Source organism: Ciona robusta, chromosome 14 (assembly GCF_009617815.1).
Source record: "Ciona robusta chromosome 14, ASM961781v2".
NCBI lineage: Eukaryota > Metazoa > Chordata > Ascidiacea > Phlebobranchia > Cionidae > Ciona > Ciona robusta.
In genome coordinates this window covers 6,172,357-6,191,643 of record NC_143248.1, presented here as the reverse complement: position 1 = coordinate 6,191,643, position 19,287 = coordinate 6,172,357, and the positions used below count along the sequence as shown (strand labels likewise).

Here is a 19,287-nt window from a genome sequence, read left to right as displayed (position 1 = left end):
AACCACAAGCGAGAACGAGGTGTTTCTTCCCAATATATATCTTTCAAATTATTCAATCACAAAAATTTATTGAAAATCGGCAAGAATCAGAATATTTTGAAACTAGGGGAATGTGAAACAATGGGAACATTATGATGTAATACTGGTATAATAATAATAATCAATGATGTCATAATTATGATATAAGTTTAGACTTCAATCCCCTGAACAACGAATCATCAACATTAAGTTTATATTCGTTTAACATCGAAAGTACTTGTGCCAGGAATGACACGGCAGAATTGTCCGACAAAAATGCTGATTCATCAAAATAATTGCTGGCCTGAAAGTTATAAATAATAAAAAGTTATTAAACTTAAAAATTTCAAAACTCTTATAAAGAACAAACCAACCTGGGCAAGAGAAGCAATCTTAGGAAGGCACACGGGCAGTAAATGCTGTTGAAGTGAAATACAAATAATCAGAACAAACATTTCATCTTTCCCCAAAGTGTGTTGAATGTTTGAAACACGATTGCAAAGCGAGCACATTAAGTCCATAGATACTTTCATCCGTTCAACACTATTATGAATATAAAGAGATGAATGAATGTAACTTGTTTATCCTCGTGTGGCGGGGAAACGACAGTCGTAATAACACGGGTGTTCTGTTTCATACATCTCGTGCCCGCTTGCAAGTTACCATGTATGTAATTTTGTGGGTGTTTTTGTTTCTGAATGGCTGACAATATTGACAATCCATTAGTGACCACTGGGTTGGAGCAATTGCTGTTAAGCATCTCGCTCAAGGACATATACGCCCACAGCAGCGTACACACTGACACACCCACCTCTCTTGACTTTGTACGATTGTTGTCTCATCATCTCGATTGTGATGTCGTCCATTGTTACGACTCCCTGTAATAATAACCCATTATGACATCATGATCCAATGTTATATGACATCACAACGTACCTAGAAACCAATCCCCCCCAACCTTGGTGTGTTGTTGTCTCGTATGTTGGGGGTTCGATGGTTGTTGTTGTTGGGGGTTTGATTGGTACAAGTTGCACCCCGCCACCAAAACATCCCATGCAAAAATTTTCTTTCTGTGGTTTGAATTCAACCAGAATGTTAATTAATACGTGGTTTAGACTTTATTTTGTTTCTTCGCTCTCGTTAACAAACGAAAAAGTTTACATAAGCGAAAAAACAGAGGAAACATTATATACATTAACATAGAAATCACAAACAAGTAACAACCATCCAACTTACTGAAACAATCCACCAGATTTAATTCCATGCGTGAAGACTTTGTTGATGGTTGCAACCAAGCCATCCACGAGTAACTTGGTGAAACTTGCAGGTGGTGGTGTATGGTTCGTCCTCACGTCATGTATGGGGTGATGTTGATACTTCACGATCGCGTTCACGTGTCGTCCCATGCGTTCCTGCAGTTCAGCTACACCCAATGCTGGTCTGTGATGTCATAGTGTTATTTGTGACATCATCATGTATGACATCATCAACTCACAGTTTGGTCGGTTCCTTAGATATCCTTGTAGAGAATTCATCAAAGTCTTGGCCCCTACTCACAATATTGGACACAAGCAACCGTTCCAAACTATTGTCGTCGATTCCGCGCCCAATCCATCGATGGCACGGGAAGTGAAAGGTCTGGGGGGTTGGGGGGAATATCATAGCTTTATTGTATATGGTCGAGGTTCTTGCCGTTTAGACCAAAGTTGGACCAATACCTCCAACACCGTTGGTACTTATGCAATAAAACCTCAAGCCCCATAGTTTATATACAAGTTCAAAGTTCCATACACGTATAAGGAATACACCGTTACTATACCTGGTTAGTTATCTCATTCCTCACGACCACGCCACCCAACAACCACTTGGGAAGGATACCTGCGTTATCGTGCCCAACTACAAGAGTGGTCAACACTCCAAGGTTCTGGTGCTGTGAAAACATTGAAGTCTTACGTGATTGTTTGTTTGGTGATCTTACGTCATCACACACCAAGTCTCGTGGACGGCAGACATCAGATTACATGATAAATAATAATCAGAAGATCTCTCACATTTGAATAGCAACAACACCATACACAAATATACCCCACATCACCACTATAGACACCCACCATGAAAGTAAACTCCAAACACCCCCTTGGGACGTTAATAACATGCGTTGAAGATTTCTCGCCCGATATTTTCATGTAGACGTTCGCCGTGGTTTGCGACAAACCCGAGAACTGGCGACCGGGGAAAACCCATACTCGATACTCTGTCTCTATAAATATAGAACAAAGTTTGAATGAAACTTATTTGTCATAACGTGGCAACGTTATAACACGACTGTTCCATACACCTTATGCTAGCAGGTCAACAGACAACCAACCATTGTGCCGAGACACCAATAGTTAGGTAAAGTTGTTATACAAGCAAAACACAAATAAACAAATTATACGCACGTGTTTTGGTGAAGGCGTTTGTAAAACACTGGAAGTCAACGGCGTTCAACGAAAGTAAATGAAAGAGAAATTGTTCACGTTCGTCGTCGCATTGAAGAAGAGAGTAACGTTTGTACATTCGACTGTGGGTATTGTGATGTCATATATGGGGTATTGTGATGTCATATATAGGATATTGTGATATTAGTATAAAAATGATCTTCTGGCAATTGTTTGTTTTCATTCCTTGGGCAAGACACTTAACGTCAAACCATGATGATGTCTCCCAGTATACGGAACATTGGAACTTCAAGATCACAAAACAATAATCATAATATTTCGTGCACACTTAAGATTTAGCATCAACACTTACTCCAACAATGAATGGTTGGTAAGCAACAACTTGAGATGAGAATGAAGTTGTTTTTGTTCCAACGCAAGTCGTATCCACGCTCTGCTGCGTCCGACCTCCGTTTGAACTTCGCGCATGGATTGAATGTGACTGGGGGAAGGGGGGGGTGTTTACCGTGTGTAATATTATTATTATATCCTCACACGGGGAGTCCATGACACTGGTCACGTCAAGACATACATACGCACCCCGGGTGTTGGGGTAATGGGAAAACCCTGGCATAAATCCCACGTCCAACAAACATATATACACCCACCCACCCACCCGCACGCACAAACATACATACACAACTTACTTCATGGCCGCCACAATATTATAGTTAGCTGGAGGTACGACACACGTTTGCTGCTCGTTTACTCGCTTGCCTGGAATATAAACGTTTGGTTGAGTTTATATTCCGTAATGGTTGAGAATCAAACATCGTGTCGTTGATAACATTGTATGTGTGACACCTAGTGGTCACACAAGGATGAACACCAAACTCACTGATCTGGACGTGGATTTCCTTTTTCTTCCTGGGGAAAGATCTGGGGAGGGAGTAGTACGAGGTGGTGGGGTCGTGAACCCGAGGTTCCTCGAGTAACGATGGCGAACTTCCACTCAAGTGTTGGAGGTGATGACGCTTGGTCGTGCGCTCGTGTTCGTATGTTTGGTATTGTATGAGATGAGACCATAAAGCTGACTTACCCTGGGGGTTGGTGGGGGGTTAGTCAGGGTTGGTGGGTTAAACGCGGTTTATGGGGTTTTATTATTTACTTAAATATGAAGGTGGAGTTACATTGATAAATTGCGGAGACACCAACTTACATGTTTATGGTTAGTAAGCAGCCCATGACTCCAAACTCTCTCCAATAAATCGCACAAACTAGCAATCCATGTGCTTTCTTCAAGATCCGATATCGCGAGTTCTCCGTGGCCGAGTTCGAACGCTTCCCGTCCCATCTTGCACACAAGTAACTTTTTCGTCTGTTGTGGTTTAGTGTGTTTTATATACATGTCATTACACACCCACACACCCACGCACCATGCACACCCACGCACACGCACCACACACCCACGCACCATGCACACCCACGCACCATGCGCACCCACGCACCATGCGCACCCACGCACCATGCGCACCCACGCACCATGCACACCCACACACCATGCACACCCACACACACCATGCACACCCACGCACCATGCACACCCACGCACCATGCGCACCCACGCACCATGCGCACCCACACACCATGCACACCCACGCACCATGCACACCCACGCACCATGCACACCAACACACCATGCACACCCACGCACCATGCACACCCACGCACCATGCACACCCACGCACCATGCACACCCACGCACCATGCACACCCACGCACCATGCACACCCACGCACCATGCACACATACGCACCCACGCACCATGCACACCCACGCACCATGCACACCCACGCACCATGCACACCCACGCACCATGCACACCCACGCACCATGCACACCCACACACCATGCACACCCACGCACCATGCACACCCACGCACCATGCACACCCACGCACCATGCACACGCACCATGCACACCCACACACACCATGCACACCCACACACGCACCCACGCACCATGCACACCCACGCACCATCCACACCCACGCACCACGCACACACGCACCCACACACACCCACACACGCACCCACGCACCATGCACACCCACGCACCATCCACACCCACGCACCACGCACACACGCACCATGCACACCCACACACGCACCCACGCACCATGCACACCCACGCATCATGCACACCCACGCACCATGCACACCCACGCACCATGCACACCCACGCACCATGCACACCCACGCACCATGCACACACACGCGCACACGCATCATGCACACCCACACACGCACCCACCTTATGCTTTGTATCTTTAAGCAACTTCTCCACGAACATCCAGTTGGTTTGTGCGATAAGTTCGGGTGAATATTCCGACATACTCGGTTGTCGTAACAACTTCGATCGAGCTTCTTGGACCTTCCTCTGCGTGGAAGATGTTTATTATTGTTGCCAAGCTTACAACGTAAAAGCAACAATACTGACCACATTGTAATCCAGAGTTGCCCAAACCCCCCACCAAACTAACCCCCAACCCCCACCAAACTACCCCCCCAACCCCCACCAAACTAACCCCCCAACCCCCACCAAACTAACCCCCAACCCCCACCAAACTAACCCCCCAACCCCCACCAAACTAACCCCCAACCCCCACCAAACTCACCCATTTAGTTTCCCTCACTGACGGTTGTCGTTTAAACGTTTTTCTTGAATCGTCGTTTCTCTTCAAATGCCGACGTTTGTTTCCCAAACCCTCGTTATCCAGCAATGTTCCCTGTATTGTTACATCATTATCACCCAGGTGTCATTTTACATTGAATTAACTTGACATTTTGTCGCAACCTCGGCCAATGATTATGACATCACCTTAATATGAGGAAAAGTCCCTTGCACGCTGATTATTTTCATTTCATCGATGGCCACTTGGTGGGGCTGTCCACTAACGATGTCGATTCGCTTCAATCGTTTTGTTATCGCTGCTTCTGTGATGTCATAATAGGGGTTGTGAATGAACATTATACGAACATGAATTAACAATATTTAATGCAAAATAGCGTTGTATCAATGAAAACAACTTTAGTGACAAACAAGTTCCACCTGCCACACCCACCCCCCCCACTTGCCACACCCACCCCCCACCTGCCACACCCACCCCCCACCTGCCACACCCACCCCCCCACTTGCCACCCCCCCCCACCTGCTTCCTTAATCCAGGGCCCCACGCACGCTGTCGAGATATTCTGCGACGATGATACAGACAAACTCCTGAACACCGACCTCGGGGAAGATGCCGATGACGGACTCTTCACGTCAATCGGGAGTTTTGATTGGTCGATACGATCATCAAATAGTTTCAATAACGGATCCTGAATGACGAGGGGGGTTACGGTATAATGCAATTTAAAAAGTTCGATTACTCCATTGTTTGCCCAGCAAGACATCGTTTAAAAAAGAAAAACTATTTTCCATTAACAATCCACACCTGGTATCAACAGCAGTGTACCCACCTTAACGTGAATATTGTTGCACGAAACAATGAAATTATCGACGAACGACGCAAACATTTGTGTGTCAAGGAAAGATATTAAAAACCTCAAGCGCGATTCTGGTTGGTCTGATAAAAACGAGATCTATGGATCAAAAAAATTTGTTAGGTTTCTGTTTCATCAGTGGAATAAAATCAAGGTTTAAAAACAGGAGAAGACTATTTCAAATTATGTAATAGCAGAATTCATCATTACAGCATAGACTTACTTTATCAAAGTTATTTTGAGTCTCGGGGTTGAACTCCTCTCCCCCTGCCATGTCTTCGTTGTATTGGATGACGAACTTATCGTATTGCGCAAATATTACAATAAATATCGACGACAAGGTTTCGCGGATCGACGCATTTAGTTTGTGCTCGCGTAACAATGACTCATTCATCTGTGGGTGTGATGTCATAATGAACAGATTAAAATAAAGTTTAACAAAATATAATAATACATAGAAATAATATAAACTGTATAGAATGAAGAGAATGGACATAATTATGAAACTCTTTTTAATTTATGAATATTGATTCACAAAACATTTGCACCAAATTGGATGCAACAGTTCCCAACCTATAACACACATTATAAACCCAAACTCACATGTTGCTTTCCATCGCTGCCCAAAATATTGGCGTGCAGTGAATTAATCTCATCCATCGATTGAAACGCTCCAACTTTGTGAGCGATATTCGCAACTCGTTCAACCGTTTCGTTCGATTTTAACAAATCTACATCGGTTGCTGTGAAAATAAGGGGTTATGCAACAAACCCGGGGTGGTGGGGTGGTCGGGACAACCCCACTTTTACATTACCATCAATAAGTTAGATTGGATGGTTTACCTTAATTAACAATGTCACCCTTGCATTTATTATACTTTGATGTCTATGGGGTGAATAATGGTTATTATGATGTCATAAACACAATACCTTCCATTGTTGGTTGATTATCCAATGATGTCACTGATGATGTCATACTCGATGCTTTAACCTGCCACATAATATCATTGCGTCTCACATAAATAACAATCACGCAAACAACCAATAAATACCAACATATACAAAGGACATATTAATAATACAATGTACATAACGTTAAGTCCCCAACCATTGGTTTAGATAGAGACACCCCAACACAACCAACACATCACCTCTTTGTTGTAAACTTTAATTATTGAATTAATTTTCTCAATGATTTCGACATCGTTTGGAAAAGTTGGTTGTTCCTCGGGCCATTCAACAATATGGTTGTCTAGATCTACATAACACTGGTTCACCTGGTGGAGATATGTTGTTATTGGTTGGTGTGTGAACTTGTTGTTGAGGGAAAACGTTAAGTTTCTTGCACATACATGTCAACAATGGTAGCAGCGTCAAGCCTAAACATTCATCCTAACCACAGCACTAACACGCAGCTGACTCACCTCCAACGCTTGCCTTACAAGTCCCTTCTTATTCTGATTTGCCAACACCCCGATGATGTACGGCACGGGTGCGTCAAAGAAATGTGTTGCCACCTCGTACGGCAGCATGGTCACTATGGTGTGCTGCCATTGGAACGGAAACATAAGGCTGGTTATTCCTTCGCCTACTAATGTCAGTTTGTGGCAATCTGGAGGAAAGGAAGTTACATTGTGTGGTTTGTTGGTCGATGGGTGGAATCAACAAGCTGATGTTACGAGCATAATAAGCTTCAATGTACCAACCATACCAACTATATAACTATTATATTGATGTTGGACAACAAGTTTTGGGCAACAACATTGTAAGTTCACACCAAACACACCCAAGACATGCCCCCACCCCACCTACCTTCGGACACTAACAATATCTGATGTTCCAACAACAACGACGTCATCAAGTTCACGAGATTCCTCGCTCCCCCCAATAAATGAACCACCCTCGATAAATAAACATCTAGTAATGGTAATTCACTCGATGATGGTTGTTGTACCACCACGGGGTCATCGTGGCCCATGCAAGACAACTTGAGACTGCTACCTTCGTTTACGAGGGGAATCTGGGGGGATTATTAGGATTATTTAACAACCTTGTTAACTTTCTTGAAGCAATAGGAAGTTGGAATATTATTTAGGCCGGTTTAAATCCCGAACATCGATATTTCTAGAGCAAACTTTATATTGATTACTGGTGTCAGTGTTTCTCACCTCGTACAACAAATTATAAAGATAACTTTCCACTGGCAACACTGGAGGCGTCGTATTACTAACGAACAAAACATAAAGTTTGCGTAAAATTTGTTCGCAAGTGTTGATGTACGCTTGTTGTGTGATGAAACAAAGACATTTATCCACAAATAATTGCTTTGTTGGTTGCATTGAGAGGATCGCTGAAACAGTTATGACATCATAAGTAAAAGTAGAGTAGGCAACAATGGTGTTCTAGATGACATCATAATCATCAAACAATGGACTGTTATGATGTCATAAACTAGTTACAAACAAAGTGTTTCATAATTTAAAACTAAATCCAGTTTGTATGTTCTTGTAATGCCTTGTCCACTTCACTTGTATATAATAATATATGCAGTTGCACTTATATTAACACCCAACATCAGAGTAAAGGTCGGTTTAGGTTTAGGAAACATAGGATGTCTCTTATTAACAACATGTATGTGTTATGAAATATATGATATCTATATCTCACATTCCACAGCTTGCTTCACGCTCCTATCCACACAACGCTCGCGGAACGTAAGTACATGTCCGTAACATCTGCTTCCATCTTCCCTTGTAATGAGGAAGGAATGAAATCGAGGCTTCTGATTGGTCGATGATTGCCCCGCCCACAAACCACCGGGGGAACAAAACTTCCAAAGCTGGAACGATACAAACATGGGGGGCTGAATACAAGCGGTGTTGCCCCAACCACAACTATCAACAAACAATATTTACCTCAGCAGGATTCCATGGGTTTTCCGGAACATTCCTCGGGTAATGACAAAGTACGGACGGGATTAATTTTGAATCACAATCTGCAAATGAAACATAGAATTTATTTGATGTTTATGTTAAGTTACACAGCACATGTTAATGGTATGCGAATAATCGGGTTATTTGTGTCTTACAACAACAACAACCAAAAATGTTATTGTATGCGGGTGAGGTCCTTGTGGAACACCTGGGTCACCCCAAATAAACAAACAGATACAAACGTATAATGTAATACAACACAATAATATATTACTCACCATTATGAACACCATCATCATACGAAGTATAAACACGGGGTTTTTCCCGTTCATTTAATCCACAAATGAAAAAATAATCGATAAACCTCGTCATCACTTCATTACTTGAGCGAAACTTTTATCAAGTGACGTCATTAATGCTTTGTTATTGTCGCGAGGAGTCGTCACTTCCACGTGCCCCTAATTACTTGACACTTAATTGTGAATTATTGACTTTGACTCACATACGCCGTCTAGCGGGTGAATAAAATCGCTTTTTGATTACGTCACAATAGTTAAGATGCCTATTGTTGCTTGACGAGTAGCGCATTGTGACGTCACATCAAAGTGTACTGTGACATCATACACAAGCCAATGACGTCTAAATGTCAAACACTTCAAACGAGTAAGCGTTATTTCGATTAAATACAATGCAGTGGCAACCAAGTTACAACTAATCTTTAACTCAAGAAAAATAAAAATGGCTCAAATCTGACCGAAAAAAATTTCCTGGCAAAATCTCGTTGATATACAAATATATTTAGTTTGGCTAATTCTACTGCAACACAACATTTGGACCAAGTGTAATATCGTCATTATATTTGAATATTTACAACACAATTGCGATAATCCATTTATATGATCCTCAACAGTGGTATTACTGCAAGAATATTAACAACTGGATAAATAGCAAGATATAACACGATTATAAGGGTTAATATTCTGATCAATTATTTCAATTTTGTTCTCTTCGAATCTGGAGTGTCAGCGAGAGTATAATGTTTCTATGTTTGATTGACGTCAAATATTCTTGTGATTGAAACACGTCCCCCCTCATATACTCAGCGAGCTTGGAAAGACTTTCCGGACATCGTCTTTTTCTCTTTGTTTTTATCCTCTGGTCGAGCTCGGTTCAAAACCTTCAAGAAATCAGATGTTTTGGCTCGCATGCGTTGATGCATGTACGCCTTGCTGCACTTGATGTGATAGTGAAGATAGTTGCGGAACGTATGAATCAGATCAATTGTGTTGTCGCGTACATTGGGACCAGTATGTCTCGGGAACAACACAAACGTAACGTACCCGATATTATCGCCAACTGCGGCATCCAACCCACTAAGCTCCATAGGTGGCTCCTTATGGTTGTAAAGAACCTGGGGGGCCGTTTGACTTCGTCGACGACTCTCCTTGAACTCTTGCATGAAAACTTTACCGAAAGTGACGTCGGATTCATCTTTAAACACCGTGCTAAAGATCACGGTAACTCGATCCTTCTTAGATTCCACGTACATTGTTTCATCGTCACGGTAATGAATCACCGCCCTCTTACCAACCTCACCTTTCGCTTGGGCTTCGAAATATTTCTCAAAAACCGACGCGAAGCAATTTCTCTTCAACAACGAAGCTTTCTTTGCGATTGGTTTGTAATCTTTCGCCACACTAGTGAGATCGTACACCAACGTGACACTGAACCCATCTTCCGCCGTTGCTTGGTAATAAGCTCCATATTCACGTCTCAGCAATTCATCGGCGCCATGATCTTGCAAGTCTTTGTAAAATTTGAGGCCGATGCTTACTCGAATCTTCGTTTTGTCACCGTCAGGGTTCGACAAATGGTAAACCGCTCCGTCAAAATCGGCGACGGTAACTTCGATTGAATCTTGCTTCCCGCCTGACTGTGCGACTTCGAATTTATAATTCAAAGTATCATAAATCACTCTGTTCTCGGTTTCCAACAAAATCATCTTTAAATCTTTTCAACGAGGAAATTCCAAAAACATCAACTTTCAACCAACGCAATATTAGACCGTGATATCCTGTTGTGAAACCTCCGACATTAATGGTCTCAACTTGTAAAAACTAAAACGGTTTAGCAAACAGAAAAAGTTAACCACACAAACTAATCTAAAAATAAATAAAGGTATTTTACTATCTGGTCATAATTTATAAGAAACAAATGAACATTTAATGTTAATTAATTAACAACAGCAATTATGATACCTTTCCTACAAATTATAAACATACTTTGGTGACCCACCCGGAAATTATGAAGGAGTTGTTAAAATGAGTTGCCAACCAGTAATTGACATCTTAAACACACCAATTTTTACCAAAATATTAAAATAATTAAAAACGATAACCAGGAGTACAATATAAATTTTTTATGGCAGAGTCCGTATTTAAACAGGACTCTGCTTTATGTTTTAATAAAAAGACCACACATTTTTGCGACAATTTTAAAAGTATCCTAGTTCTGGGGCATTCCCGTAGTCATGTGTGGATTCACATTGTATACAAACCAGGATTAGGTTGGATTATTTGAAAGTATGAGACCCAACAATATTATTAAAGGATTCACACAAGTTGGTCACGTTCGGTGTTTGTTACGTCACTATGGCAGCGCGTATAGGATCGGGACGAAAGGAAAATTCGAGGTTTCTGACGGAGATAATAAAACAGGTGATTGTTATTGCTAATGTGACGTCACAATAACAATTGACGTCATGATTTATAATAACATGCAAAAGTATATATAATGATGTCATGTTATTGATATTTCTGCTGTCTAACCATATATGTAGTAGCTTACTTTAATTATATAATCACCCAAACATTTCCCTTATAAACCATGGTAGCCTCTAATACCTTGTAACAGACGAAGAAATCTATCGCGCAAGTGTCGAACATGCGGTAACATCTAAAGCACGGTCCCCACTATATGGCTTCGAATATGGGACCAAACATGGAGCGACAGAACTACCCAATAATAAATACATTGGGAAAGATTTGCCAAGATATGGAAGTTATAACAAGTAAGTGACAATTGACATGCCGAGATAAATAAGTTACATCCATTGATTGACAGGTATTTAGTTGAAGCTGAACGAACGAGAATCCGGAACCGAAAATTAAAATTAAATTGGAAGACGATGGATTATTGGTGGAAGAAACATAATGGTGACATCATATTGCTTTGTTATTACATCATAATAAAACTTGGATAAACATATTTATTCATAGAAATTAAGTATGACATAATTTAGTTATAAGTTTGAATTCGATAGATCGATAGCAAAGATCAAATTAATTAAAACAACTAAGAGAACGGACTTAGCAGCAAAACAACAATCGATAAAACACAATGCTGATAAAAGTGTCGAATAAATTCCCAATAATTAAAACGAAGAATTATTGTCACCACTAGGGTTGGATAATTATGATGTCATAATGTTGCAGGGTTCGTGAACTTTGTTGATATCGGAATGGGGGAACCACCAGACCAAGTATCAAAGAACACGAAGATGAAAGAGTTACAACGACTTAAACAAGATGACACGAGGGAACAACAAGCAAGACGAGGACAATGTAATTTATATGATGTTTATGTGTTTGTTTTGTATATACAGTGATCTATTATTTAGAAGAAACTCTCGTCCAAAGTAAAACAATGTTATATGTTAAGGGATGTGGCAGTGATATAAGATATCTATGTGTGTAGCAAACATTTATTTCCATATTATTTGTCACACCACTCGAACATTATGCAGTGAAACTCAACATTGATGAAGTGATGAATGAATTCGAGGAAACCAACGAATGTGCGTCCGAGATCCATCGGGTGGCGCACCACTACGGGGTTTTTAAAGATTTATTTGGACACGCCCATTTTTATCCTCGCTTGCGCATGGAGGTCGGGTACAAAGATGGAGGCTCATTCATTAACCCTGTGTATTATGGGAATGAAATATCACCAAGCGAAGTGAGGATAAGATATATATATTGGTGTATTATAAATAATATGGCTGTAAAAGACAATAGATCATGTATATATTATACATATATATGTGTGTGTTGTTGTTGCCATTTTACCGCCATAGACGCGACATCAATGGGGTGTGTCGTGACCAACAACACATTGGACCACAAGAATAGCAATGACAGTTTCTTTTAATAATCGTGGATTATTATATAGGCATCAACACAACCAGAAGTTACGTACCAAAGTGAGGCCGATGGTTTATGGAGTTTGTTGTTGCTTAACTTGGATGGAAATATTGAAGATAATAATAAAGAATATCTTCACTGGTTTGTGTAAGTATTGTGGTATTTATTAATTCTACTTTGGTTTGTTTTTAATTTATTATTCAAAAGAAGTTAATTTATATTGTATTGTTAGGTTTAGCAGCCTTGCTTTTACTCAAGTAGTTTTACCCGTAGCGTGTTTCAACTATCGTTTTGCTGCTAATCCTTCTTTTCGCTGTTTTATTAAGTTTAATCTTCACTATTGTGTTTGAAAGTTACATCCATTCTTTTTCAAAGCACCAACATAGAGGGTGATGACATCACAACGGGGGAAACGATCATCGACTACCTTCAACCTCTCCCCCCTCGCGGGACCGGCTACCATAGAATGGTGTTTCTATTGTTTAAACAAACCAACAAACTCAACATTCAACCTCACGAACACCCGTGGTAAGTCACGGCTCTGCCAACCAATGTTTATAAAGATGTTTTGAACCGTAACCATTTTTTACCCATTGTTGTTGGAGTTAAAGACAAAGAAAAGTTAATCTCCATAATACATATTACATATTATTAACGCGACAATTATGTTCATAGCCCCTTACAAGATCGGTCGTTCCGCACCAGAGACTTCTACAGACAACATGAGGAAACGATTATCCCGATGTCGTTACGATTCTATCAGAGCAGTTGGGATGTATCAGTTAGGGGGATTTACCATCAAATGGGTAGGTGTTAAGTGGTGGAAAAATAACTTTCGTTAAATAAATTTATAATATTTCTATTTACCCAGACATGGGGGAGCCTGTGTACGAGTTTGTACCACACGATATCGATAGACTGAGCCCGTTAACAAAGTTTCCCGAAGGCAAGACGATGGGGTGGCTACGGAGGTTTATGCCAGACGAAGTTGTTTATCCGGGTGGTGGAAGTTATACTTGATGTTGAATAAAATGTCACAACGTGGACGTGGTTGTTGTGTGGGAGGCAGGGATAGTTAGACACACAATCCTGTAAAACAAATCTAACTTATTGATTGTAATGTTTACTGAATAATGCAATGCAGAAAATCTAAGGGTTGGCCATTAGTTGCAACGGTGGGAATCAATTCTGCTTAATTGATATTAGGCATGTTCTAACATTAGGAATTTCACTTTTGGTGAAACTTTAAACCTATCTCCAATATTATAATTACATGAACATACAATATCCATATGGAGACGTAAGATAATACAGTGTTTGTAAAATTTAAACATACCGCGTCACAATGTATTAGAACTAGAACGACTGAATGTGACGTCACACAGGTTTAACCAAATAATTATATTTAGGCAAAGTGTTTACGCGCAAAAAGTTATTTTTAAATCTAGAATTCGAATTTAGAATCCCAGATTACGTTTCACTACGTCATAACGCCCTACAGCGATGCCGCGATTGCCCGCCGGCTAAACAACAATGGAAATTTTGTTTCAAATTTTATATTCTCGTTTCCAAGTTTATTGTTTCGTCACTGACCACGTGATTCGGTTGTCATGGCAACAATGGCGGAAGTTTGGACGGAAATAGAAATTCCGGGGAAAATATTTCGAGCAGCGCAAAGTTTATGTTTCAGTTTAATCGCGACTTGGAAGGGTTTACAGCTGGTTGTGAGCGAACAATGTTTATTATGACGTTGCGTCAATGTTTCAGCTGAGACAAAGTTTCAAATTCAACAATTCAAAATTATTTTTGTTCCAGAAATAGCATTGAATATATTTAAACAAATACCATTGTTACGTCACTAGAAAGTTTTAGAACAAGAGATAATTGTTGCTTGTGACGTAACAATTGCTGATTCATCAGTAATGGTGACGATTTACCCGCGAAAAGCTGACGTAGCAAAATATTTGGAAATAAACATGGGTGATGGTGCTGGGGTTGGTGGGGTTATGCAAACGATGGGACAATCGGGTAAGTAGCATTGTTTATGCATTATGTTAAGTCTATACATAAATATACACCCTAATTTTAACGACTGTAGTTTTGCTGTTAATTCCCTTCTTTTCGTTGTTTTAAATAAATCTTCGCTATCGTGTACTCGAAGTCATAGGCAAAAAAATGATGTTATGTTCAATCATGTGGGTTTGCTACGTCATAATAACCTCCGATCGCGTTGTTACGTCATAATCGATGCATCGCGTTAACGATTGTTACGTGTAGGCGAAAGAAGAGAAAGCGGCGACGAACACGAGCGCCAACTTTTACTGCAAAGCGTTGAACATATTGATTGTCAAGATTTCCCGTTTGATGACGTATTGTCGTTGGAGGACGCGGTCAAAGAGGATATGACGTCGGAGGGTATAACGTCACCGAGCGAGGTGTTCGAGAAGAAGGCGGAAGATACGTCATACCTGACGTCACAGATAGACTTTGCGGCGATTTCCCATCTTTCGCGACTTCACGATGAAAGATTGGATGATTTGGACAACTCAACAAAACTTCATCCTTTGATTTCGAACCCGAAGAAACATTTGTCGAAAACGCCAAGGAACGAAATTTGCCGAAAGTACCGGATGAGAAGCAACGATGACGTCACTAATGAATTACGTCATAGGAAGCGTAGTATAGCGACGAATCAAACGAATGAACGTAAAGTAAGAAGACAATCACCCGTTATGACGTCATTATTAGATTCTGAGAAACAATCGTTGCCTCCAGAAGGATTTAAAATAACGAGGTAAGGGGGTTGTAAATTAAATTGTTTAAATGATTCATTATTATATCGCTTGTGAGGTGCAGCCATCTCGCTTTTAATCGAATAAGTTTTGTATTTGTGTTTTATCTATTGTTGTAACGACTGTCCTTACTTCTCGTTTATAAATATATGTTACTCCGACTTTCGTTACACATATTCATCCGCCTAGGTATCCCATAGCAACCGGAAGATCGATGTCCGCTTCATTTGACAACGATTCAGACAAACGAAAGGTATTTCTATGTTTATTATATGATGTTTATGTCGATTGAACAAACGTATCGAGGGGTTGTTTAACTTTTCGAGTACTGCACGTAAACGATGACTGAATTAAAACAACAAATAGAAGAGAATCAGCAACACGTTTGTCGTCATCATGTGTAACATATTACTTTAATATTTATCACGCTTACGTCATAGTGACGTCTTCGCCGTACAAACAACATATTATCGATATTTGTTGAGTCATAATTTTTGATTATTTTCATGATAATGACTCAACAAATGTAATCGTGACGTCACAATACTTATAACCCGTAAAAATGACAAAATAAAGTCCTTCATTCATAAATTCTAGCTTTTCATGAAAAATGCGCTAGTGTGACGTCACAAACCAAAATCGTGCATTTGTTTCGTACACAACACTTAACTGTTTACCTGTTCGCGTTTACGTGGAAACGTTAGCGCTTTAATCGGGGAGGGAAAATAAACCCAAAGCGACGGAGGATGGTACGACCAGGTCGGTGTCTACTCGTGTATGTTACCGTGTGTCGGCTGGGAGAAGATGGTGGTTTCATATTACACGCGTTAGAAGGCTCGTCTATGTTTCTCAATACATGGGTAATGTTCCAAATTCTGATTCAAAATTAAAATGAGCAAAAACAAAAAAAAAATTTCGCACCGCGCACTTTTATCCAATTCTTACTGAAACTATATAACCATATCCTCACTTCTCTAAAACAGCGCTGTTAACATTTCACAGAATTAGGAAATACGGGATTTTGTGCTAACGGTGACCCATCTTTTCACTCCACGTCACAGCACGATAGTATATGCTTTACATACTAACAAACCACCACAAATTTAAGGTTATAAACATTCCAGAATTATAAATACTCTACATTCAATTTCTTCAAACATACAAGGAGGTCAATGTTAATTATTGTCAATAACCTTGGATTGTCGACCTACAATTAAGCCTTGTTTACGTCATACTTATCATACTGTTTACGTCATAATAAACAGGTTACCTTAATATAATCACGTGGTGACAGGATCGCAGATTAACTCGTATTTAACCGACATTACGAATTATTTTAAGCTACAACGAAAATTGTTAAAACTCAACATTAATTATTCAAATTTAAAATGATCGTAACCAAAACAACATATTCGTTCGTATATACGAGGTTATGTACCGCGTATAGGCCAGGTTTGGCCTGTTACCACAAAGACGTAAACTAATGTTCAGATTTAAAACTAAAACAACTGAAAACATGAATGGTCTTATACGTTCGTATCCTGCAAATGTTGCGCGGGGAGTTCTATAAGTTGTTAGGCGGGCGTATACCTGTGTTATAACGACTGTTGTTGCCCCAACACGCGAAGATACAACAAGTTACATTCATCCATTCAACGCAGATCGAATCCCAACACATGATCAATTCATTAGTAGCCAAACTCCACCAAGCTGAGGAGAGATCAAACATGGCGCAACACGAAGCACAAGAATGGAGGACAACAGCTCAACAAACATTGAAAGCTGCGCAAATTATTAAAAGTCAGATGGAGTACGAGAAGGTAAGGTTTGGATGTAACTATTCTTACGTGGACTTGTGCCAGCTTACAAGTTACAATGTAAAGTAGGGTGGGGAAGTTGGAACACATTTTAACTCTATTTTCTCGTCCAATGTGGTAGTAGACAAGGAACATTCAAAGAATTATAAAACTATATTCTCAGGACCCATAGACCGTTGTTAACTGTTTAAAACACGATCAGGATAATCGGATATTATGCGCCGAAGGTGTCCCATCTTTCCCCACAGTACTATATGTAACTTTGTGGGTGAATGTTTTAAAAAAATATTTTCTGATTCTTCTACCGCTAGATTCCTCCACATAACCCCAACCACTCATTCGCAGGCACGAGCCAACAGGGCAGAAGCAAAACTATCCAAAGTATCTTTGAAACAAAGTTGCGACGATGCTACATCTGCTCCCAACACCCAACCCGAACCAAACTTTACATTAAGCAATAACTTTGCTTTAGAAAACAATCAAAACCCCAACCCCCCTCAGTTAAACGGGCCGTCATCAAATCAACCCAACCCACCAGCGCCGTCTAGCGGACAGATAACTCACGATCACGTCCGCTCAACTTTGAGAGCAAAACTCGGAAAGATTTCCCGCCAACCGACAATATGTGAACAACAACCTCGACCTTCATTGGTGGAATGTAACAATGCCCTTTGTGAGGTCATGGACGCTATTACGTCATTCAACGCAACACATAGAGATCGTATATGTTTTGATACGTCATCAACAACCAGGCGCAAGAGAGTTACTCGTAAAATATCTCATTCAAAATCCGACCCCGCTATTTATAAGATCGGGCGAAATAAATAGGATTAATCGGTTGTTTATGACGTTGCATTGCCTATTGTTAATAAATAAACGATTCTAGTTTGTATCTTGTGACGTCTCAAAGTGTGAGAATTTTACGACGAAGGGTTTATTATTGTGTAACAATGTATGCACCGAAACATATCCACGAAATATGATCCGCGAACCACAGACATGCTTCATCTTACTCAATGCATCGCAGGTTGAAATATTCGCACAAATATATAACTTACCAACCGTACCCCAATATATTACAGTAGATGTAAACCAACCACCCGTCAACCCCCAAACCGCAACATCTATATAGTCGCATAAAACCACCAAATATCGCTCATTGGACCCCATATATATATAATACACCCACTATACCAGTGGTTTTCAACCTCCGGTCCGTCAAATATATTACATTTATTAAAACTTTATATATCAATTGAAAACTGTCGAAGTGTTGTCTATTGATTAACAATATAAAACATAAATTTTTAAACTGATTTAGAACTTCGTTAGTTCCGTAACTGCAGCACTGTGACGTAACATAGAGTTCACGGTCTATGTAAGACTTTATTGTGTATACGTCACAGTGCTGCAAGTGATACTCCACTGATCCGCAAAATTTGTTTCGAAATTTTACCTCTGGCCCGCAAACTAAAAAGTTTGAGAAACACTGCAGTATAACGCCTATGTAATATTCCGAGATAAAACACAAAATAAAACGACCGATGTAGTGCTTATACA

The 19,287-nt window shown here is 40.4% G+C and overlaps 4 protein-coding genes across 4 annotated transcripts; 2 read left to right on the top strand and 2 right to left on the bottom strand.

Annotated features, from left to right (window-relative positions):
• Positions 1-48: 48 nt before the first annotated feature.
• On the bottom strand, positions 49-9,383 carry LOC149725445 (DENN domain-containing protein 5B-like). Its single transcript, XM_089892458.1, has 28 exons — positions 9,195-9,383; positions 8,899-8,978; positions 8,651-8,822; positions 8,152-8,333; positions 7,796-8,003; positions 7,408-7,595; positions 7,135-7,260; positions 6,914-6,974; positions 6,587-6,726; positions 6,207-6,377; positions 5,960-6,082; positions 5,650-5,818; positions 5,319-5,434; positions 5,116-5,226; positions 4,752-4,877; positions 3,658-3,816; positions 3,337-3,538; positions 3,146-3,215; positions 2,812-2,940; positions 2,460-2,581; positions 2,130-2,278; positions 1,838-1,948; positions 1,514-1,656; positions 1,255-1,458; positions 955-1,088; positions 830-896; positions 393-561; positions 49-322 (listed from the first exon to the last, which is right to left on the bottom strand). Exons 1-28 carry the CDS (start codon positions 9,286-9,288, stop codon positions 176-178), a joined length of 3,873 nt encoding a protein of 1,290 aa, XP_089748584.1. The 5' UTR covers positions 9,289-9,383; the 3' UTR covers positions 49-175.
• Positions 9,384-9,756: 373 nt separating this feature from the next.
• Positions 9,757-11,072, bottom strand: LOC149725444 (actin-related protein 2/3 complex subunit 2-like). Its single transcript, XM_089892547.1, has one exon. The coding sequence runs from the start codon at positions 10,916-10,918 to the stop codon at positions 10,016-10,018; it is 903 nt and encodes a 300-aa protein (XP_089748673.1). The 5' UTR covers positions 10,919-11,072; the 3' UTR covers positions 9,757-10,015.
• Positions 11,073-11,413: 341 nt separating this feature from the next.
• On the top strand, positions 11,414-14,162 carry LOC149725443 (large ribosomal subunit protein mL38-like). The gene is made up of 9 exons (XM_089892521.1): positions 11,414-11,633; positions 11,830-11,986; positions 12,040-12,131; positions 12,411-12,539; positions 12,722-12,933; positions 13,147-13,265; positions 13,494-13,646; positions 13,794-13,924; positions 13,990-14,162. Exons 1-9 carry the CDS (start codon positions 11,501-11,503, stop codon positions 14,136-14,138), a joined length of 1,275 nt encoding a protein of 424 aa, XP_089748647.1. The 5' UTR covers positions 11,414-11,500; the 3' UTR covers positions 14,139-14,162.
• A 579-nt stretch (positions 14,163-14,741) lies between these two features.
• On the top strand, positions 14,742-18,619 carry LOC149725442 (uncharacterized). Its single transcript, XM_089892518.1, has 5 exons — positions 14,742-15,146; positions 15,396-15,912; positions 16,100-16,163; positions 17,572-17,730; positions 18,073-18,619. Exons 1-5 carry the CDS (start codon positions 15,041-15,043, stop codon positions 18,553-18,555), a joined length of 1,329 nt encoding a protein of 442 aa, XP_089748644.1. The 5' UTR covers positions 14,742-15,040; the 3' UTR covers positions 18,556-18,619.
• The last annotated feature ends 668 nt before the right edge of the window (positions 18,620-19,287 follow it).